Below are 24,044 nucleotides of genomic sequence, written 5' to 3' on the forward strand. Positions count from 1 at the left end.
GATCAGCAGAAATAAATTTCTATAATAATTCCAGCTCAAAACGACCAGAAGTCAAACTGTTCGTGGTAACGAACTGTAAGCAAGGAGCAACCCGGCTCAATAGTAACCAAAACTCTAAAAACCCGAATTTTGATACCCATAGATACATCAATAGAATCATATTTTATGCTGATTTCAAATAAGAGGGCTCATTTGAACGGAAATTAAAAGTTCTAGTGCCCTTTTTAAGTGACCAAAAAAATTGGAAGGCAACTTGGCCCCTCCCACGCTCATTTTTTCACAAAGTCACCAAACCAAAATTTTGAGATACCCATTACGTTCAGCATAGCCAAAATCTATTTATTATGTCTTTGAGGATGACTTAATCCCCCACAGTTCCTGGGGGAAGAGATGCAAGTTATGAACTTAGCCCATTGTTTACAAATAGTATTGGTTCATGGGAAGTTTAAAGACGTTTCAGGAGGCATTTTCTTATGATGGGGGAGGGGGATCTTGGAGGAGGGGGTTAAGGGGGAGGATCCTTCCATGGAGGAAGTTTCCTTGGGGGAAGGGACATTTCATATAATCAGGGATGCCTGATTTCCCAGCATTATTAAAAAAACAATCAGAAATTAAATTTAAAAAAACTAGTTTTTTCAACTGAAAGTAAAGAGCAACATTAAAACTTAAAACAAACAGAAATTATTACGTATATGAGGGGGTTTGCCCCCTAGTCAATACCTCGCCCTTTTCGCTAAAGTTTTTTTTAGTACTTTCAAAAGAGCTATCTATTCTAATTAACTTGCCTTAGTGATTCAGGGTTTGTGATTCGAACAAAATTCGAACTTTAGCGTAAAGAGCAAGGTATCGACTAGGGGGCAAACTCCCTAATATACATAATAAAACATACGAATATAGAAATTTGTTACGTAAGTTAATTCGTAAGTTACGTCAGAAAAAAATTTCGAGAAAGCCATTTAGCCAAAAAAAGGAAAATTAATGTGCGAATTTCGTTTTAATTATTCATGTACGGTAAACCAAAATCAAAGCTGCATTAATTCAAAAACATTCAGAAATTAAATAAAAAAAGTAAGTTTTTTTTTAACTGAAAGCAAGGAGCGACATTAAAACTTAAAACGAACAGAAATTATTCCATATATGAAAGGGGCTGTCCCCCCTCTCATTACTTCGCTGTTTACGCTAAGGTTTGAATCTGTCACACAACTTTATTTTTTAAAACAATAAAAAACTTTAGCGTAAAGAGTGAGGTATTGAGGGGGGGGAGAGTCCCTTCCATATACGGAATAATTTCTGTTCGTTTTATGTTTTAAGGTCGCTCCTTACTTTCAGTTAAAAAAAACTTGTTTTTTTTATTTAATTACTATTAAAGAATAAATGAAACCCGCAACGAACCGTAATTAAATAAACAGTCAAAGCTAAAAAATTTACGATAGTGACAGGTATAATTAGATAAATAAATCTTTCAACGATTAAAGCTTAAATTTAATATTCAAATCAAACTTGAAAACGAAAAAAAATCACTACAAATAAGAATTTGGCTACTGCCCCCTTCCCCAACTGTAAAAGTTTAAGGCCTGCTGAGTAAATTGCGTTTGAAAACTTTATGTGTCTTGAACAATCATAGTCAGTAAAGAAGAACGATAAGTAAAGAACGATGTGGGCACAATGTGTTTTTTTTTCTACAGCCGGGCACTTCGTATTGAAGGAGTCGTCGTAGAAACTTCGAAAAAGGCTCATTCGATTAGAAATTGGAGTGGCTAGTGCCCTTTTTAATGGTCGAAAGTGAGTAGAGGGCAACTAGCCCCCCCCCAACGCCCATCACTCCCCCAAACACATCCAATCAAAATTTCGAGATGGACATTTTGTTTAGCGTAGTTGATATCCATATAGAAAATTTGTTTTTGAGGAGAACAATCCCCCACAACCCTCAGGAAAAGGGTTTTAAGTTATGCCCTGAGGGCATATAATAACGATGTTAGTAGTAAGCGCCTAATGCACACAAAGGCCGTATAATTAGAATACATAGCTCTTTTGAAATTACTAAAAACATTTTAGCGTAAATAGAGAAGTATTGATTAGGGGACGATCACCTCATATACGTAATAGTTTCTGTTTGATTTAAGTTTTAATGTTACTCCTTACTTTCAGTTGAAAAAACTTGTGTTTTTCAATTTCCGATTGTTTTTTAAATAACGCTTGGAAATCCAGCGCCCCCTTCATGGAAATTCTCTTCCCTGATGAAAATTCCTCTATGGAAAGATCATCCCACTTAACCCAATCCCCCGACCTCCCTCACGGAAAAAATCCTCTCCTGAAAACGTTTGTATACTTACCAATAATCAATATTGAATGTAAACAATGGGCAAAGTTCATAACTTGAAGCCCTTCCCCTGGGGACTGTGGAGGATTACATCGTCCTCAAAGACATAGTTATCAGACATTTCGACTATTTTGAACAAAATGGCAATCTCACAATTTTGATCTGGTGACTTTTGGAAAAAATGAATGTGGGAGGGGGCCAGTTGCCCTCCAGTTTTTTGGTCACTTAAAAAAGGCACTAGATCTTTTAATTTCGGTTCGAATGAGCCCTCTCATGATATTCTAGGACCAATGGGTCGATAGGATCACCCTTGGAAAAAAACAACTAAAAAACAAATCAGCACGCATCCGTGATCTTTCTTCTGGCAAAAAAACAAAACAAAATTCCACATTTGTGCAGAAAGGAGCTTAAAACCTCTACAGTAGGGTTCTCTGATGGACTGAATTTGATGATGTGATTTTAATTAACATTCTATGACTTTTAGGGGGTGTTCCCTTTTTTTCAAAAATAGAGAAAATTTTCTCAGGCTCGTAACTTTTGATGGGTAGGACTGAACTTGCTGAAAATTATTATTCTTTTAATATATCTATTGGTATCAAAATTCCATTTTTTCAGAGTTTCGGTTACTATTGAGCCGGGTCGATCCTTACTTACAGTTCGTTACAACGAACTGTTTGACAAGTCAACGTGCTCGAGATTGTTGAGGTAAGGTTTGACTGCACGCATTTATTTCACCCTTTTGTAGCAATTTATTCAAAAAAAATATTATATTCAAAAAACTTGTTATAAAGGATATTTACTTTTATGTGCATTCATTCTCGTTCTTCTATTATGCTCTCAATCTTTAAGGTAATTAAATAAAAAAAAACTAAGTTTTTTTTTAACTGAAAGTAAGGAGCGAAATTAAAACTTAAAACGAACAGAAATTATTCCGTATATGAAAGGAGCTGTCCCCTCCTCAACGCCTCGCTCTTTACGCTAAAGTTTTCTATTGTTAAAAAAAATAAGTTATGAAATAGAGTCAAACTTAAGCGTAAGGAGCGAGGCGCTGAAGAGAGGAGAGCCCCTTTCATACACGGAATAATTTCTGTTCATTTTAAGTTTTTATGACGCTCCTTACTTTCAGTTAAAAAAATTTTTTTTCTTTATTTAATTCCTGAACATTTTTGAATTAATGCAGGTTTTGAATTTGGCTCACCGTACATGAATAATTAAAACGAAGTTTGTACATTAATTTTACCATCTTTGGTTTAAATGGCTTTCTCGAAAGTTGTTTAATTTTATTCATGAAAGTTTTTATTAGTAATAGATATACGTAACTTACGAATTAACTTACGTAACGAACTTCCATATTCGCATATTTTTATTAAATATATTAGGGGTTTTGTCCCCTAGTCAATACCTCGCTCTTTACGCTGAAGCTCAAAGTTTGTTCAAATTCTTTAAGAATGACCTCTTAATCTCAAAGGTCGTTGTTTAGAAGAATGAAAGTATTAAAAAACTTTAGCGTAAAGAGCAAGGTATAGACTAGGGGGCAAAATGAATCATATACGTAATAATTTATGTTCGTTTTAAGTTTTGCTCGTTACCTATAGTTTAAAAACTTGTTTTTTATATTTGATTTCTGATCGTTTTTTCTTTAATAATGCTGGCAAATCTAGTGCCCCCTTCATAGCAATGTCCCTTCCCCTATGAAAAACTCCTCCGTGGAAAGACACTCCTAAGTAACCCCAAACCCACCTCCCCCCCACCCCCCTACCAGAAAAAATCCTCCCTGAAAATGTCTGTATACTTCCCAATAACCAATACTATATGTAAACTTCCTAACTTGCATCCCTTCCCCTGGGGACTATGGGGGATTAATCATCCTAAAAGACATAGTTATTATATTTTTCGACCATTCTGAACAAAATGGCTATCTCAAAGTTTTAATCGGAAGACTTCAGGAAAAATGAGTGATGGAGGGGGCCTAGTTGCCCTCCATTTTTTTGGTCACTTAAAAAGGGCACTAGAACTTATAATTTCCGTTGGAATGAAATCTCCTGCAATATTCTAGGACCATTGGGTCGATACGATCATCCCTGGGGAAAAGAAAAAAAAAACAAATAAACACGCATCCGTGATCTTTCTTCTGGCAAAAAAAAAAAAAAAACAAAATTACACGTTTTTGCAGATAGGAGCTTGAAAGCTCTACTGTGGGGTTCTCTGATACGCTGAATCTGATGGTGTGATTTTCATTAAGGTTTTATGACTTTTAGGGGGTGTTCCCCTCTTTTTCAAAAAATAAGGCAAATTTTCTCAGGCTCCTAACTTTTGATATTTGAAATCAACATAAAAATTTGATTCTTTTGATATATCTATTAGTATCAAAATGTTGTTTTTTAGAGTTCGGTTACTATTGAGCAGGGTCGCTTCTTACTTACAGTTCGTTACCACGAACTGTTCGATAAGTCAACGTGTTCGAGATTGTTGAGGTAAAGTTTGATTGCATACATTTATTTCCACCTTTTGTAGCAATTTCTTCCATAAAACAACAAAATTACATTCTAAAAACTTGATATAAAGGATATTTACTTTTATGTGCATTCATTCTCGGTCTTCTATTATACTCTCAATATTTAAAGTACTGTATACTGTATATGATACACAAGAAAAAGCCATCAACTTTTTCTTAATTGGAATAGCATGGAAGAAAAACAGGGATTTAGGGGGGGGGACTACTCAAATATGACATCTTACCCAAGAGAAGCAAGTTTTCAAAAGATAAGTGGGTTATTTGTTCTTACTTTCTAAGTATACATGTGATAAATCATATTTATATATATTTATATATTCATATTTACATATTTATATATTTGTACAGGTGAACAGTATACTGGACTATTTTAACATCAAGCGATCCACCAAAGTGTGACCAAAGCTCACAATCAACCAAAAGGAACGGGGGAGATATCGTTTTGACTATTCTGTGTTCACACCTTTTTGACAAATGCAAATGTTAAGTTGATAATTTTACTCTAATAGCCCAGCCTAGGTTATGTGGATCTAGACTGTGGATTCTAGCTGGGCCATAAGTATGGGAAATATGTAATGTCCTATGTCAGGGATCATACAGGGTAAACTTTAAAAAAAAATTGAATGTATTTACTCAGACGCAGAAAAAATTACCAACTGCAAAGATGCTGGTAAATTTGGAAGATAGTTTGAAAAATCTTGGTAAATTAGGAATGTATAGGCCTTGTAAATTTCAGGAATTTGGAATAATGAGATATCTAAGAAATCCAACTTTTGATGTGAACAGAGTCTGAAGTTTCACCGCTGCGGCGATGCAGTGCAGAAGACGCACCGCGTTGTGTTTTCCGCATCGTACCTGTCTATGTCAACAGCAGGTCAGTCGTGCGTGCCATATTATTTTCGTTATTTTAGCCCTGGTATCGACACAATTTTGGGAATTTTTCTTGATTTATTATGTCAGATGAAAGAAAAAAGCCCTGAACCAGGTAAGAGTTGAAATTTTATAACTCAGTTAGTATGAATCTTATGCACTTGTCTTTTTTTAGTATGAATAATTCAATTTTTTGACAGTAGTAGAAAAAACTTCCTCGAATGGCTGCGACTTTTTTTGGTCATGGAGCACTGGTGTTGTTGAGTGTACTCCTTTGAGAAAAGTGTAAATTGACATTTTTCACTAAAAAGAGACAGATCAACAAGAACGATCCGTGGGACATCTAGAGGGCTCAAGAATATATCTTCACGTCGTTAAAACGATGCAGATTGCAGATGTCAAACAAGTTTCTTCTGCAGTCTTCTTTTTTGTGTCCTCAGCTGATGACAGTGTGTAACAGAAGATGAAACACTAACTGTTGTTGGTATGATGATTAGTTGAAAAAAGAGCAATAAGCTGGTTTTTATTGCTCTTTTTTGTCCTTGTCTAATAGTTCCTTTTCCCAGGGCCTTCTAGAAAAAGTTGGCGCATCCAATATGAAGATCAAATATGGGATATCTTGGACGAGATTCATAGTGAGCAGTCTGAAATAGAGGACCTATCTGATAGCGAGGAGGGAAAAGCATACATGCCTGCTGACGGTGACGAAACTCCCGAAGATGAAGAAACCCAAGATCCTGGTATTTTAGATGTTGAGACACGACATCCCACTTCATAAACGGGGGAATACGGAAAAGGAACGTCCGTTACCATAAGAGGCCCTTTCTTACCAACAATGACATCTCAGACCCTCCTACAACAGCCTCAGCCTCTGATAACGACGATGACCTTGGCCCGATTGTTTAATTTGATAAGTATTTTCTTGAAGAATTTTATGAGAAGAGATTTTATGCCAGCTACACAAACTTTTACTCTGTACAGAAAAAAGGAGTGAGTATTGGTACCACTTCAGAAGAGATCAAGAGACTCACTGGCATACAACTTGCAGAGGGTATCTTCAAGTTCCCGAGATGCAAAATGTTTTGATCTCCAACCACTAGGATACCCTTTATTACTGACGTCATGAATATAAATAGTTTCCAGTGTCTATGGACGCCCTTCCTTGTTGTTGACAACTTGAATGATAGGAATCCGAACTACCGTTTATGGAAAGTTCGACCAGCAGTTGATACGGTCTTGACACGAGTGCGTCAACTACCACAAATGGAAAATCTGTCAACGGAGGACGAGCAGATGGTATCGCATGCTGGCAATCTTGAAATAAAACAATATGTACAAGGTAAACCTTGCCCATGGGGTATCAAGGTTTTTCTCTTATGTATTTTGGGTGATACCGTACTGAATTTTGAAGTGTACCAAGAGAAGAATATACAAATCTTGGAAGGCTTTAGAAAATATGGTCTGGGAGCTGGTATAGTCCTCCAGCTAATGATTGCAATCAATCCTTAGCCATACAAAAAAGTGTATTGTGACAATTTCTTCACTTCAATCGACCTTCCTCTAGAGTTGAATGAAAAAGTAGTTCTTTGCATGGGTACTATCAGGCGGATAGGATCCGAAGTGCGTGACTCAACACTGAGAAAGACATTAAAAAATACAGGAAGGGGAAGTTTTTCTAAAGTAGTTGGGGGGGGGGGGGAGTAAAGTTGAATTCGTCTGGGCACGCTGGCTGGATAACAGTAACGTGCAGCTAGCTTCAACATATATGGTTGGAGGTGAGGTCAGCAAAGTAAACAGATGGTCAAAGGCTACAAAGAAAAGGAAGAAATCGAACGACCACAGATTGTTAAAGAGTACAACAGAAGTATAGGTGGAGTCGACAAAATTGACCAGCTTTTGTCCAATCAAAAAAGAGGACCTTAAGAATTATTTTCCACGTGGCGGATGTTGCTGTTTGTAAGGCAGGGCTAGAATGCACGAGTGATTGTGATCGACTGAAAATCAACAAAAAAAGCCCTGACCTACTTTCCTTTCGTCTTGACGTTGCACGGGCTCTCGCCCACGCTGCTGTTCCAGGCAAAAATAAGGATTTTATATGGCTTGGACTCTAACAAAATAGGGGAAGATCTTAGGGAGCCGTCTAAGAAAAGGAACAGGATTTTCATGTGCCCCAGTGGAAGCGATTGGTTTGACCAGACGGCTAATTGGCTAGAAAAGACCGATAAGCAGAACCGTTGCAAAAACTCCCTTTGCGTTATAAGGACTCACAAAATGTGTTCAAAATGCAAAATTCCTTTCTATACTGTCAATGGGCGTGATTGTTTTGAAGAATTTCACGCTAAGTGATTAGTTGTATGCTCATTCAGCATATATCTTTTGTATCCTTTCTGCCTAAAATATAGCCGATTTTGATCAAGTGAAGTACAGTCTCTCCGATCAAGAACACTGCAAAAAAAAAACAGGTCTGCCACAACAGGTTCAGCTAAAAGTTATGTATCATCAATCCAACAAGATTTCAGATCTTTCTCTTCGGGGAAAAAATCGTGTATAAAAGGGTTAAACACATCTCTGCGACGTTTTAGCACTCCACTGGCGGCCACGAAAAAAAAGGACAGAAAAACAAAAAGGAGACACATCACTGCGTCCTATGCGAAAAAGTTATATTCCTTGTTACTCAAGAGTAGGGACTATAATTCTCCTGTGCAGGGTTTCCGGCTATGAAGGTTCCAGTGGTGGAGTTTTTATTTCAATCTGACAAAATTTTTGTGGAGTTTCAGGCTGTTTTTCTAAATTCCCATAAATCTGTTTCTGCTACGAACTTTTATCATTAAGGCTAATCGAAATGTTAGTTACCAATTCGTAATCCGCCTTAGAAAACAATTCTTCCTCATATAAGAATTTTTAACGCATTTTTAAATTTTCAGCTACTATGGGCTAGTGTTATTCTTATCAGGTTGCCTCTAAAGGGGCAATTATGATAGAGATCAGAACAAAAAATACAAGGCATTATAGTTTGTATTAGTTTTTATGGCCTATAGAGGAAGGGGAAAACACACATTCTGTTCAAACCCTAACTAAAACAAAGAAAGAAAGAGAGAGAAAGTGAAAGAGGGAGAAAGTAGGAAATACATAAGCTATTTATGAGAATTTATTACAGTTACTGATCCAAAATAGACCAGCTTCGATAAATCTGACGCAAGGAAAAAATAACAAAAAAAAAAACTATTTGAAAGCCAAACAGTATACGTCAACAGAACTATAAGCAATTTTATCAGGGTACCGAGCTTTGCTCGGCGAAATGGAGGACAGTTATTTTTAATAATTTTTATAAAACAGCTTAAATTTCATTTTATCTTATTCGCTGTGAGAAGTAAAAACATTTGTGCATTTAATGTCTAGGTATTTGAGATGTCATTCATACGAAAAATACTTTTCCTAAATTTAATTCCCCCCCCCCCACCCCCAAGAAAAAAACAATTTTCCCCAAAGTCTTGACCGATCTAGACCGTTTATTCACACCTGAGAACAAACAATCATCTTTTTACGAGCAATATTAACAAACAATCAATAATCACTGAGCGAGGCTCATTTTTCTGGTATACAAATTTTAATGTAGTTTTTCGGCCACAATGCGTAGTATTTAAGGCAAAGCAATTGAGGATTCGAAACTAGCTCAACAGCTATAAAACAGGAATATTCTTCTCTAAAAGCTTGGATCCAACTGCGTTGTTAACAAACAAATTGCGTTTTGAAATTTCTATCACTTCTGCTCCAGGTTTTTAGTATCCAGGGGTCTCTAATTTCAGTCAGCAGACGATTAATGTCAAGTTTTATGGGGACTGGGAGGGGGAAAGTAGCTTTTCCAAATTCAGGATTTATCAAAGTCGATTTTAACACCGGAAAATGGTAGTATGACTGTTTTCAGACAAAAATGGTGCCGTTTTTTAGAAAATTACAGATAAATAAATATGTATTCAATTATTGCGCATTTTATAATATAAGAATAACACAGAAAAATTTAGAATAATAATGAACAGAAATTACAAAGACACCAACAGACTTTTAAGTCTTTTGAAAGTGCGAAAGGAGTGGCAATCTCGAGCTGAATCAGAGAGGATATTCCATATAACAAGAGATGCAACTACAGGATTAAAGTAAGATCTTACGATAGGAGCAAGAAGAATTCATATATATTTTATGAGCTAATGAGGCAATAACTCGACTACAGATAGATAGGAGATAAATATCAGAGACCTAGCAAGGTCACCGATGAATACAGCTGAATAGCATGAAACTGAATAAAAGTGAAAGATTCAAAGTAAAGAATAGAAAGCATTTTGAGATCAAGCAACAGTTTAGTTGCTAAACGATTTATTTCCTGAATAAGATTTACAGCTTTAAGATAAGCATTTAAAAGTGGTTTGATGAAAGACAGGAAAGTAGACATTCGTTTATTTAGGAAATAGAAGACGTATAAATAAATTAAACAGTGACATGATTCTTAGAATTAACCTAGGAAAAATATGTAAAAGCTCTCGTAAAATACCAAGGTTTGTGCATGCCATAATTTTAATAAAATTAATTTAAAGGGTAATATTTTATCAAGATGGATTCCCTGGGCTGCTAACGGAGCCTAATTTTAGACTTATTTTATTGTCTAAGATAAGACTAATTTTGTTCTAAGATTAGACTAATTCTAAGATTAGACTAATTTTATTCTAAGATTAGACTAATTCTAAGATTAGACTAATTTTATTATCTTGCTTGGTTACGTTACAACATGAAAATTCGCAAGTTTTATGATTACTACTCTTAGGCTAATATTATTAAGCTAATATTACGACATATTTATTATTTAACCTAATATTAATTTAAAAGGTAATATTTTATCAATTATTTTGCAGACAACGTTTGATTTTAACCCAAGCTGGTGCATGGGGATATTTAAACTTGTTAACTACAAGTCTGCTAAATAATGCTTGTTTATATATTTTTTTCTTTTTCTAGATATATAATAATACATAACTATTCATATACTTAAAATATTGATAATGTTTTCTCTGACATAAATCTGTCTAAAAGAGAAGGATTAACTAAAACATTTTTTTTACAATGGCTGGACTGGAAAGTCGTTACTGAAATTTCAAGCCAATAACAAAAATGAATATCATGTTGAGCATAACTAAACAATATCATTGATGAATATCATACCTTCTAAAGGCTACATAATTTCAAAAAGCTGTAAAATCATATTTACAAACATTGCCATAGAAGTTAAAACTAAGTTGTAATGCGCTATTGAAGGAGGCGCCACCCTAAAAACTAAGAGCTAGTAAAATATGAACTAGAAAGTGGCTAACCTCCAGGTAAAACGGCAAACAAGGTAAATATTTATCACAAAAATCTGTGACATTTAAGTGACAATAATATTCTGAAAAATTTGTGTCTCCATTAGAGGAATTTATCTTTTTACACTAAAGGGAAAAAGCAAAAAAAAAAAAAAATACAATATACAGTAAGTTCCAAAATATCCTCAAGCGTTTCATCATCCATTGACATGTTCGATGCTCGACATTCGATGTTTTTCTCATTGTCTTCCCACTGGGGTATAAACTTCAGTCGGCTTACTGTTTGTCCATTTTCTTCCTAAGAAAATTAAAATCACAAACCATGTCATTTACTCGGCTAACCTGATTTTTAATTGAATATTTTTCAAAAAAATGAGACTCCCGCATACTTTACATCAAGGGCTGTAAATAAGGCGAAAGAAAAAGTGTTTAAACATATGTTTCATTATAGAAAAGGGGGAATTGTTGAAAATCTTAGGAACGGCTAAGGGTGTAAAACAGACATTGTGTGCATCCTGGTTAACAAGAAATGTGTCTGCAATATCCCAGGAACGACTAAGGGTATAAAGTACAAATTTCCTGAGAATGCTGAAAGGATACTCAACTAAATCAAAAGACAATAGCTGCATCCAAGTTGTCAAAAGAGTATATCTGCATAATATATCTTGATCATCAAAATGAATATACAAAAAAATATTAGTAACATTAACGACTAATTAAGCTTTGGTAATAAAAACGAAAATAGATTAATTTAAAAAACTGTTTGACCAAAAGGGTGCTTTCCTATGGAACATGAGACGAGCAAAAATAAATAAATTTAATAACTCAAACTTATTACGGTCAGAAATTACCATTAATGAATAAATGAAAACTCAAAACGAACCGAAACTAAAATATCAAGCATAAAAATAACAGATACTAATACAGATGCAGTGGCGGATCCAGGGGGGACGAGTGCCCACGCGCCCCGTCTAACGTAGTTTAAAATAGTGTAATTTACTTAATTAACGCAATTTTACTTTAATTAAACTTGCTCCTAACGCAAGTTATTGGATCAACCTATTTTGTCCCCCCCCCCAAGAAAAAAATCCTGGATCCGCTCTTGCCTGGATCCACCCCTGTACAGATGAACAAATAACTCCTACTAGAAGTTAAAATAAAGTCACTCTTAAAACGAACAGAAATTACTACAAATAGAAGTTGGGCTCCCTCCCCCTCCTTAATCTTCTAAGGGCAGGTGGCTTATTTGCTCTTTAATGAAGCCAAAAATATTTTAAATTTTTCGCTGTTACAATTATAATATTGAAAAATCGAAAAATACTGTTCAATAAAATCTTGAATCTTAAATTGCAGAAATTTGCATTAATTATTATCGTCATATATTAAACATTCAGTTTACCTTATTAGTTCTTTCCATTCATATTGTTTATTATGGTGATTTGATTCTAGAGTTTATTTTTCGTCGATTTTATGACAAATTAAACCAAGGTGAGGCAGGGGCTTAGCTCCAACATTTTTATTGGAGGGGGGCAAGAGGAGTCCACATCTAAAGAGTCAATAGGCATGGACTATATAATAATATTTTCTCCAAATTATTGGAGGGGAAAACTGCCCCTCCCCTTGCCCCACCCCTCCCAAACGACGCCTCTGCACTGAGATAAGAGATAATACTTCATTGACTAGATACGTATAATACACTGTCCAAAATACGTATAATTTTCGATAAAATACAATGGCGCAACACTCTTTAGAAGGCTTAGGGGGAGGGGAATAGCCCTACTCCCATTTGTAGTAATTTCTGTTTTGTTTAAGTTTCACTTTGTATTCATTTTTATTTTTAACTGTTTTAGGATTTATGTCTTCGTCAATATCAGCATCTATTATCTTTATGTTTAATCTGTACTATTTGTTTTAATTTCAGTAAAAACTCAATAAAAAAAATAAGGAGCAACATTAAAACTTAAAACGAACAGAGATTATTCCATAAATGAGAGGAGTTGCCCACACCTTAACTTTTCACTTGCTACTCTAAAATTTCTTAAGCTCTTAAAGTCAATGGCCTTTGTGGTTCTGCAGTCGTTCTTAAGGATTTGGGATACAAAGTCAAACTTCAGCATTTGGCTTTTTTTGAAAACAAAATTCTTTGAAAAACTTCTTTTTCGCAGAAGTTTTTGAAATAAAAACAATAAAGAGTCTTAATTTTTCCTATCTTTGGGTTTTTGGTCACGGAAAGCAAACATGCAGTAAACTATTACTAAGGGTGAAAGATTTATCCTCTGCCGTAGATTGTAGCTATGTTTATAATATTTACGTAAGACCAGGTCTTTGAACCACGGATTTAAATAAATTTGAAAAAAATCCAAATACGAAGCTATGAACCAAATACGGCTATAATAGGCATAACTCAAATTAATGGGTTTAACATGTTGTAAAGGTAACCTAAAATTTCAATTTATCCTGTAATTAAAATAAATTAATTGAAATAATTAAAATAAATTGTAATTTTTAATAATTATAAAAAAAAATTATTAAAATAAACTGTAATTAAAATAAATTTAAAATAAAAGTAATTCGACACTTGGAATGTCTTTTTTTCTCCAGAAGCTTGAGCTATTGAGTTGGAAAATGTTTTAAGCTTCTAGGAAAGGGTTAATGAATAAGGCTACCTTTTAAATTTGAGTTAATTCTTGGATTTGAGTCCATAAGCAATAATGGCTGGCCAGCATTAAATTTTACCGTGCGGCCTTGTAATCAGCCTGAGGTGGGTTGTGTTTCTTGTTAATAGGGTGGTCATGGCTGGTAGATTGCAGTTTATCATGAATTAATAAAGAAAATAGCAGCTTAATAATTTTCTAAAGATTACAAGAAATCTTCATCCGCTTCAAAAAGCGGATGAAGATTTGCTAGATGTATTCCAGAGAAATTGCTTAAGGATTGTTCTGGGTTCCCGGATGACTGACCGTATATCAAACAATAGGCTCTACGAAAAATGTGGTTCAATACAGCTTTCTAGGGCTATAATGAAAGAAAGGTTGAGATGGCTAAGGCACGTTGAGCGGATGAAGGATGACAGATTGACGAAGATTGTTCTTTTCGACCAACCGTCTAGGGCTAAACGGAAAGCAGGTTGTCCTCGTCTGGGGTGGGAGGACGTCATAAAGAATGATTTAAGAGAACTTGAAACTCCATGGGAGGGTGTAAAGAGGGAGGCTTTAAATAGGTTTGGATGGAGAAGGAGCGTGCGTAGCAATGTTGGCCTCAGGTGGCTTGGTGGTGCAGTGAGTTGTTAGTAGTAGTAGTTTCAATTATTTTTGTACTTCATTTATATATAAAACATCCTTTTCAAACTTGCTTTACTCCAAAGGCACGAAGAGTCCGGTCTTCCATAATTTTGAGTAGTACATCTAGCCATTTCTATCTCCACTGATTTTGAGCAGAATATTTATCCAATTCTATCTTCCATGATTTTGAGTAGAACATCTATCCATTTCTATTTTCCATGATTTTGAACAGAAAATTTACCATTTCTATTTTCCATGATTTTGAGCAGAAAATCTATCCATTTCTATCTTCCATAATTTTGAGCAGAACATTTATCCATTTCCATCACCCATGATTTTGAGAAGAACATCTATCCATTTCTATCTTCTACGATTTTGAGCAGAACATCTATCCATTTTTATCTTCCATGATTTTGAGCAGAACCTTATATCTATTTCTATCTATGATTTTGAACAGCACGATTTCATTTTTGGCAGTTTGCTACACTCTTTGAGCAGAACGTCAACAAATAGAATATATAAATTCACCCAAGAAAGAATTCCCTTTCAGATTTGCAATGGCATTTAAATAGTCTAGCAGTAGCTTAGGTGTTAGGTATTCACAAACCGTGCTATACCCCATGCTGAGTTGGTTAGTGCAAGATAGACAACTACAGGCTGTTAATCGTTACCAACAGAAATTTATGAGTCTCAAGTGTCTGGGCTCGTGCTGAAATCGAGGGGTAACAACTGGGCATTTTGAGAGACACCTGGAGGCATGAGGCACGCCGGAGGCACGCCTCCGGAGGCACGCCGGAGGCATATTCCAATAGGGGCGCAATATGTAAATATATACAGCTTGCCTGTTATTCGGTATCTGTCGAATATTTCAGCACCTTCAAAAGCGATCTTTTAAAACTTGGAAAAAATCATTTACAGGTTTATTTGGCAAGGAAAAGAGCCCCCAAGACTGAAAACAACTGATATGTACCTAAAGAAGAAGAACGGAGGACTGGAAGTTTTTGATATCCATGCAAAAACTAGGTAACCCTACGATGGCACTGATGGTGTCACTTTTTCCTATTACACATGCGGCGTTGCCACCCGCTCAAAAATAAAATTCCGATTTTTCTTCAAAAAAAAATCCCGAAATTTCAAAAAAAGTCCCGGAATACGGTTTTTAAGTTATACAACATAGGGCTGCGCGGTAATGACGTAAAAAGCAAGGTGCGAAATTCAAAGTACCGTGAAACGTGGTTTCTAGTTGTAACTAACAACTGATTGTCAATATTCCTAGCATTATTTCGACGTGAAAACGTTCTGGTGGATTAGTAGGATCTACGACAAATATTTTAGGCCAAAACAATTGGCCAAAGTTCCAAAAAAACGTGTCTACGCATCCACGTTTCATTGTTATTTGAATTTCCCGCCCAAGAATTGACGTCACGCTTCGCAGCCCTATTCAATATGGCTTGACCAGCGGTAAAAGTAGCCTTTTATAACGTCTTCACACGTCCCTTTCCCTTTTATCATACCTGCTTTTCTGTTTAGTGGCTGTGCCAAGACGCACCCTTGGATCTCGGATTCTTAATTGTACTAAAAAAAAAAAAAAAAAAAAAAATCTGCTGCTTTGACACGAAAGAATCCGGAAGAAACAAAGATCCCTTTTTCCCGAATTTACTTAGAATCCAACTTTATTGGTATTAAACCCAGGCCTTTGGGTATTTGAAGAGAAAACTGTAAAGCAACAGTCAGAAAAACTGTTACTACCGAGTTATTAGTAAAAAGCACTAAGTAAAGCAACCAACGAAAAAAAAATAACTAGTTTCTGAGATATTTATTGGTACGTTTCAGTAATCATCTCGATAATCACAGCTCAAATGACAACCCTAAGAAACTGGACAAATGAGCTTCACTAAAACAAACTAAGCTCGGTTAGCACAAGTATAAACACTAAGTCTTCTACTACTAAGTCTTCTACTGAGCATAACAAGTTTTCCGATGGTATTCATCGCTTCCGCTGCCCTAGATCTTGGAATGTATTCGAGACTCATAAAATTATATCAAGAACTCAAGCAAATGGGTTCTTGCAAATCAAAGCAAATTGGGGACGAGGGGCACACGCAGTTGAGCTGGAAGGACCAGCCCCGCCGTGGGTGGCCTCCTCGTCCGTAGGAGACATGGTTCAAGATTCTGTTCAGTTCTGTGCCATCATTCTTGTTGGTATTAAGGCTATTTTTGGTTTTTTGTTGAAGGATTTGTTGTATTTTGGTTTTTTTCGTTGATTAAGGTTTGTCTTAATAAGTGCTGAAAAAAAAGAAAAAAAAAAGGAAAAAAGTGACACCACAATAATGGGTTTCTTGTGGATGGAGGACGCCCAGTCTACAGGAGAGCAAATAGTTTTTTTTCGTGTTAAAAATTTTAAAGTTGTAAGAGTAAACCTTTTGGAAGACCACCTTTAAAATTTGAATTCGTATTAGTGAAAATTGAAGGATATGAATTTTAAGAAATTGAGGTAAAAATGCCACCGGAAAAGTGTCTCCTAGAGGGGGAAGGACGCCCTGGAACGGGGGGAGTGATAGATATTTGGCAAGAAAAAAGTTAAATGGTAGTGTGCCTTCATGTCCACTAATGGATTGAATGGTATATAATAAATTTAATTTTTTTTTTTTGAAGTTTAGGTGATATGATAATGTATAAAGTTGTAAGATTTATATGCTTTTGTATTAAAATATCACCGAGTGGAGAGGAGGAGGGGAGGGAAAAAAATAACAACTAACTCTGAAAAATGTTAAACAAAAGTCTGTCTGTTGACACACAGAACATAGCAATGGTGGTGGTTATGGTCTTGAGGTCAGTTTTGGATTTAGGTGCCATTTTTAACATGATGATTGCGATGCTGACGAGACATCAAAAAAGTGGAACCCTTTCTTCTGGATAAATGAATTCAGCTTTGTGAAGACGTCTGAGCCAAAGCGAAAGACAATGTTGGTGCTGATTTCCATAGAAACGGGTTCTGCTGAATGCATGATATACAGGCTGGAGCCACAGTAACCCTGGTCTACCAATGCGGCAGTTAATGTGAGATCAGCATTCAGCTGGAACCACTGGCACAGCATTCCTATGTCATCAGGGAACGGCATTGCCATATTCTGCGTGTCAACAGAGTGGCATCCTCGCCCAGACAAGTAGCCAAACTGTATGACCCGCCCAACTAATAATCTCTTTCCCCTGCCAACCGGTCTGTAAACGCACCATTCACCGATACGCAATTCCGATTTCACACCGACCTCTGCATTGGTTTCTGGCGACACACGTAGTCCTACTCGTCGGCCCTGGACCATCAGCTGTTTTAATCGGTCACTGCTCAACTTTTCAGAGCTTTCCCTCGGAAGCCACAACAACGTGGATTTTTTTTATTGGTGTTATGGAGCCGTCAGAAGTCTTGACAAGACAAAACCTAGAATGCTTCATGTTCGTCATAGGCTCACTAACCCAATTTTTCTCAACTTGGTGTTTCACACAGTGAGCAATCACTGGCAAATCTTCAAAGATGCCGTCACTTTCCGAGCCCGCTTCAGTGTCAGTCGCGGAAGCCTTTTCCTGCTTATCGGACACAGTATTTACCTCTGAGTCATCGTCTGAATCACTGTCGTAAAGTAAAGAAAGACGAACATTCGTTACTTGGTGACCGAAAGCAGAAAGTACGTCGTCGGGTATCAAGGCTTTCATTATTCGCTGGCTTTCAATACGAGCTCGCCCTATCTCGAGCTTGATTTCATCGTCCCCGGGCAAAGAAAAATCGGACGGAACTGACAGACACAACACCAATGGATCTAACTCGCTTGGCCTTGGGCAAAGACAACTGTTCATTAGAATATTGAGCTTCAAAATCCGTTATACTTTCATATCGACGAATTCGATGTAGAAGTTGGAGGAACGAAAAGTTTATTACAGTACTGTAAGTGCTGGTTTGAGACCGCATCTTCCTAAAAAAAAATCTTCACACGGTTGGCTATTCATGTCGGAGAGTTTGAAAAGACGTTCGAGCCCAAGCCGTTTGAATCGAAGAATGAGAAGCACTAGGGAATGCATATTTATCTCTAGGCAATCGTAAAGGTTTGTCAATTTCAATTTCAATTTATAACTGGGATTTATTTTACTATATACATAAAAAACAAACAAACAAAATACCCCCAGAAGCAAGCTTGTGCGGGGGTAATCCATTCTAGACGCATAAAAAAATCATAATAACAAAATAAGATCCAAAATAATAACTCATTTCAATTAATATAAATACAAATACAAGTTCTGCCCTCCAACTCAAAAACTAATACTAACATACTATACGTAGCCACCTGACAATAATCACGTACCCCCCCCCCCCTTTTTAGCCAATTCATTAAAAATAATAAATTACTAAACAATACGATCTCAATAAACTACGGAACAGCAGCAGGTCATCCACACATTTAAGTTCCACTGGTAAACTATTCCAAGCACTCGGACCGGCATGACGGATAGAAAAAAATGATCTTGTCGCTTGCGGAATCGGTCTTCGAAATTCTTCCAAATTTCTAGTTCCATGCTCATGAACATCACCCCCACTCACAAACATTCCCTTAAAACAAACAGGAACACTACCATAAAGATACTTAAACATGAACTGTGTTTTATAAAATTTAAAAAGACCCGATACCGGTAGAATCTTCAGCGTCATAAACTCATTACGAACAGATGATCCTCTATTATCCTTACCAATCAAAAGCCTTATTGCCGAATTTTGTAGTACACGCAGGGGCAGAAGATGCGTTCCGAAAGTAGACGACCATACTGAAGAACAATATAATAGATATGGATGTACAATTGAAAAATACAATAATCTTAATATACTAGTTGGGAGAAAATTTTTCAATTTACGCATAATTCCAACATTACGTGCAAGTTTCATAGACACACAATCAATATGATCTACAAAACTTAAAGTTTCATCAATAATAATCCCCAAATATCTAACACTCCTCTTTCGTGGAATCATTGATGTACCATTACTTAAATTATTCACCCATGGGTAATAACTTGGAGATCTGCTATATATCAATAAACTAGACTTATTACAATTAAGTTTTAACCTATTACTTCTCATCCACCTTTCTATATTCTTAAAACCTTCTCGTAATTGCGACATCAATTCATTCTCAGTCCTACCACATACGGTTAATTTCGTGTCGTCAGCAAACATAACTAGGGCTTTACTAGGTTTAAGTGCCTCTAGAGGAGGTTTAATAATAGTATACAACCCATCAACTGCACTTGACAAATCATTAATATAAATAGAAAACAAAAGTGGGCCTAGGGGTGATCCCTGGGGAACTCCACAATTTATAAATCTACTGTCAGAACGTGCATCATTAACCTCCACAAACATTGACCTTGAATTTAAGAATGATTCTAACAACTTCAAAGCATTTCCCCTAATACCACAATTTTCTAACTTCATTAACAAAATATCATAAGATACAGTGTCGAACGCTTTCGCAATATCCAGAAAAATTGATGCAACTTTAAGGTTATTGTCCAATGCATCATTAACATATGTAGTCAAAAACAACATTGCATGCTCACTAGAATAACCTTTTCTGAAACCAAATTGATTTTGATAAAAAAACAAATTCTTTTCAAGATACTTTTCTAGCCTTATATATACTAGCTTCTCGAAAATTCTAGCAATAACTGGTAGCAGCGAAATGGGACGGTAATTACTTATATCATTTTTATCACCCCCTTAAATATTGGAACAATCTTCGCTCGTTTCAAACACTTTGGAAACACACCACTTTTAAAACAACCATTTATTAGTGAAACCAGTTGTTTAATAACACATTGAAGAACAAACTTTAGCACTCTTATAGATATTAGATCAACACCTGAAGCTTTATTTTTCATAGCCATTATTACATCTGTTATTTCACTTTCCGTCACTTTAGTCATTAAAATAGAAGTATCACAACTGGGAGGAAGATATTGATCAAAAGTACCATCACTCCTATCATAATATATAGATCCGGCAACATTATTACCTACACTAGAAAAATAATCACACATCTGATTGGAAAGTTGAACTGGAGTTTGATCTGACTGAAGATTTGGCAACGTAACTCTTCTCTTGCCAATAAGAGGCCTGAGGAGACTCCACGTCTTTGCCGGGTTACCCTCACTCTTCTTAAATTCTTTAGCTAAATACTCAATTCTAGCCTTCCTCAATAATTTATTTAAAGCAACATTATACTTACGATAAATTTGCTGGTTTAGTACGCTTGCCTCAATTATACTCTTTTTATATAATTCATGGCGCCTTTTTATAGATCTAAGAAGACTACTGGTAATCCACGGTTTTCTTGCAGAATCATATTTACTCTTGTTTTTTTTTTTTACGCATCCGGCAATTTTCTCTTAGACTACTACACAATTGATCATACCACTTACAAAATTTAAGATCCGGATCACTTATTGCATTCAAAAACTCCCAATCCATACACTCTAATTCATTCTTAAATCGTACAAGAGAATCCGCGTCCACAGTCGGTACAATTGGGCTACAAAAACTCCCAGCTGTATAATTATGGTCCACTTCAGCAGAAAGAAACACTCCACAGTGGTCTGAAACATCATTTACCAGCACTCCTGGTTTCCAAAAATTCACGTTCGTGAATATATTATCAATTAAACTAGCTGACGTGTTACAAATCCTTGTACAAATATTTATACCTGGGAACAATCCGAAACTAGACATTAAATTTAACAAACTAGTAGTTGCACGATTACTAAGTACCATCATATCTATGTTAAAATCACCCGCTATGAAACTTGGGCAACCTGATACATTCAACATTTCCAATTGCTGCTCCAATAACTCTAAAAACTCTATCTCTGAAGCAGAAGGCGGCTTATACAAAATAAGAACCAAAAACATGGATCCATTTCTACTTATTTCCAACACCATTGACTCAAAAATCATTTCACGATAAATGCAAATATCCTGTCTAGTCTTAACTGCAAAACCTGATTTAATATAAACTGCTAATCCTCCATGCTGTCGAGTCTCCCTATTCCTATTAATAAATTCATAACCATTAATATCTAACAAAGACGAATTATCATTCCGAAGCCATGTCTCAGTCAACGCCACCACATCAAAATTCGGATCCGAACACAATTCTGAAATATAATGTAAAGAACTATTTAACCCCCGGCAGTTTAGATGTAATATATGCAGAGTTTGTGGCCCCCGCCGCGTCACATAATCCATAAGATCACTTGCAAATACATACTTAGAATTTTCCAAACAAACCTGATTATTCCCATCTCCATCAAACTCTCGATTTAACGTCTCATTCATTCGATCCGCAAACTTTACGTGACTATTCTCAAGCAGCGCCAGTCTCTCATTATTTAATACCATTATCAAATTTCAACGCACATTGTAGGGCAGAACTTGTACTCAGCAACAAAAATCCCAAATATTCAATCAAATAACGGAACGAAAGTAATATAAAAAAAACAAAAGAAACATAGAAAAAATCAAAATAACGAAAAGATACAACGAAAACATGCTTATTGTCAAAACACATACTTTTTAATACTCTGGTATGTTAACTTCAGGGAACCTGATTATTAACTTCATCATGACATAATATTCACTTATTATATTTCACTAGCAAACAGACTAAGGGAAATTTCATATAATATCATTTCAGAACGCCACTCCACTACCTCTAGCGCCTCTCCGACCAGCTTGGATACGCTCACTGCTAGTCGCCATTTCACCATCTTGGGGATTAATAAGCTCCTGTACAAATTCACCAGCATTGTACTTTGTAACTGAGCCATCTGGACGCCTTATGAACAAGCAGGGGGGCACGGACTTAGAGACCCAACTTTCTATGCCGCGTTCACGTAGCTTCATGCGAGTCAAGATCAGCTTTTTTCGTGCTTCTCGAACACATTGCGGAGCATCATCTGATATATAAATATTCTGAAAACCACAAATAGACTTTCCTTGCAGTTTCCTCGCGTTCTTCAGCAGTAGTAATTTAGAGCTTTTCGAAAATAAGTCAACTTTCAAGAATTTCTTATCTGGTTTAAAGTCCAAAATCTTAAATGACGGAACATCATCTAAACCCAGACCCTGCACAACAATCTCCTTGAAAATTGTAGCACCTTCAATTTCATCCTTTGCTTTAATATTCCAAATCAAAATATTGTTTTCTGAAGGCTTGCTTTCTAAATTCATCATTCGTGTCGAGATACTAGTCAACTCGGATCTCAAAAGCTGATTTTCATCAACGAGGACTTTCACTTGATTTGTCATATTCTTATTCTCATTCTCAATTGCAACAACTTTCGGTTCTAGCGCTGAAACTATCGATATCGAGTCAGTTACTGTAGTTTCTAGGCTTTTAACACGATCCTCAAGGCCTCTGAACCCAGTTGTTAATACATCCAATTTAGAGCTATTTGCAGTAACAATCTCCAAGATTTTGCTGAAATTATCTGATAGACTTTTTAGTTCGTGTCTCTCATTGCTAGATTCCGTGGATTCCTGAGACACATCCAAATTAATCTCTTGCATAGACCCATCTTGTAGACGAACTTTTCTCTTTCTGCCCATTGTGTGTTTAAAAAAAAAAAATGTTCTGTTTCCTTCAGTCTCAATTTCACGCAGTCAGACACTTGCTAATCACAAGATGCTCTCGCTCGCCACTGCTAAACTCGTTAATCCACAAAACAGGTTCCCCGAGCATAAAAAGGTCTTGTGGTAATAAAATTCTCGTTCAAAGCATAATGTCCACTTTTTAGGACCCAGGATCTTCAATGTCAAACGCAGTAAATAACACGCTAAAGTAAAGATAATCTCTCAAGGAGAAGCCTTGATGTCGTAAAAAAACGCACCGTACGCTTTCCATAAGAGAAAGATAAAAATGTGTTCCTACGCGTCGAAGAACACACGGTTTCCGGTGTGTCGGAGGCACGTGCCTCCGTTTTTGAGGCACGGAGGCATAGCCGGAGGCACGAAGGAAGGGACACCTACGACGGTCAGTCATTAGCCCCTCAGCTGAAATACAAACCTAATAAAACTGGAAATTAAGATATAGTTGTTTTTAAAGAAACAGGAAATAATGTATCATCAAGGAATATGGCACCAGAAATTGAATTCAAATTCTCATTTTTGCTCTCCGTTTACAGTGTGAGCAAGCTTCGTATTAACCACCAGGAGTGCCATAACTGCCAGGGGTGCGATTTTTTGTTAGCTAAATTAGAAAAATGCCTTCCCCTAAGTTTAAAAAAAAACTATTTTTGGGGGATATTTTCATTGAAAAACCCCTCCCCCTCCTAAATTATGAAATACTTTCCTTTTATTTCTTCATAAAAACAAAACAAAAATCGGATAAAACCATGCTCCTCCCCTACATTTTTTGAATTGGCAACCCTTTCGTCCACAAGGAAATAGAGAATTTAACTGTAAAACATATTGTGACTTGGAAACTTTTTGGGATTTTTACTGGTTTAATATTCCTACCAAAAAAAGCAAGTCATGTTCTAAAAGGGAAGAGTTTTTTGTCTCCCTAGAAACTAAATTTCCTTGTCAGTCTATACTTGTCGGTCGACGCGAGATAACCCGAAGCAAAAGGTGGGGCTGTTTTTTCCTTCAAAAATAATAAAAACAATAT

At 36.1% G+C, this 24,044-nt stretch overlaps 1 protein-coding gene across 1 annotated transcript in view; it reads right to left on the reverse strand.

Annotated features, from left to right (window-relative positions):
• Nucleotides 1-24,044, reverse strand: part of LOC148949806 (B-cell receptor CD22-like) — a 392,914-nt gene that overhangs the window by 122,915 nt on the left and 245,955 nt on the right. The window contains exon 7 of the mRNA XM_089093108.1: nucleotides 11,213-11,351. Within this exon, the coding sequence (XP_088949234.1) occupies nucleotides 11,213-11,351 (139 nt within the window). The remainder of the gene's footprint in view (nucleotides 1-11,212; nucleotides 11,352-24,044) is intronic.

This window comes from Artemia sp. Qi Xiang Cuo, chromosome 8, assembly GCF_049724085.1.
Source record: "Artemia sp. Qi Xiang Cuo chromosome 8, ASM4972408v1, whole genome shotgun sequence".
Lineage (NCBI taxonomy): Eukaryota > Metazoa > Arthropoda > Branchiopoda > Anostraca > Artemiidae > Artemia > Artemia sp. Qi Xiang Cuo.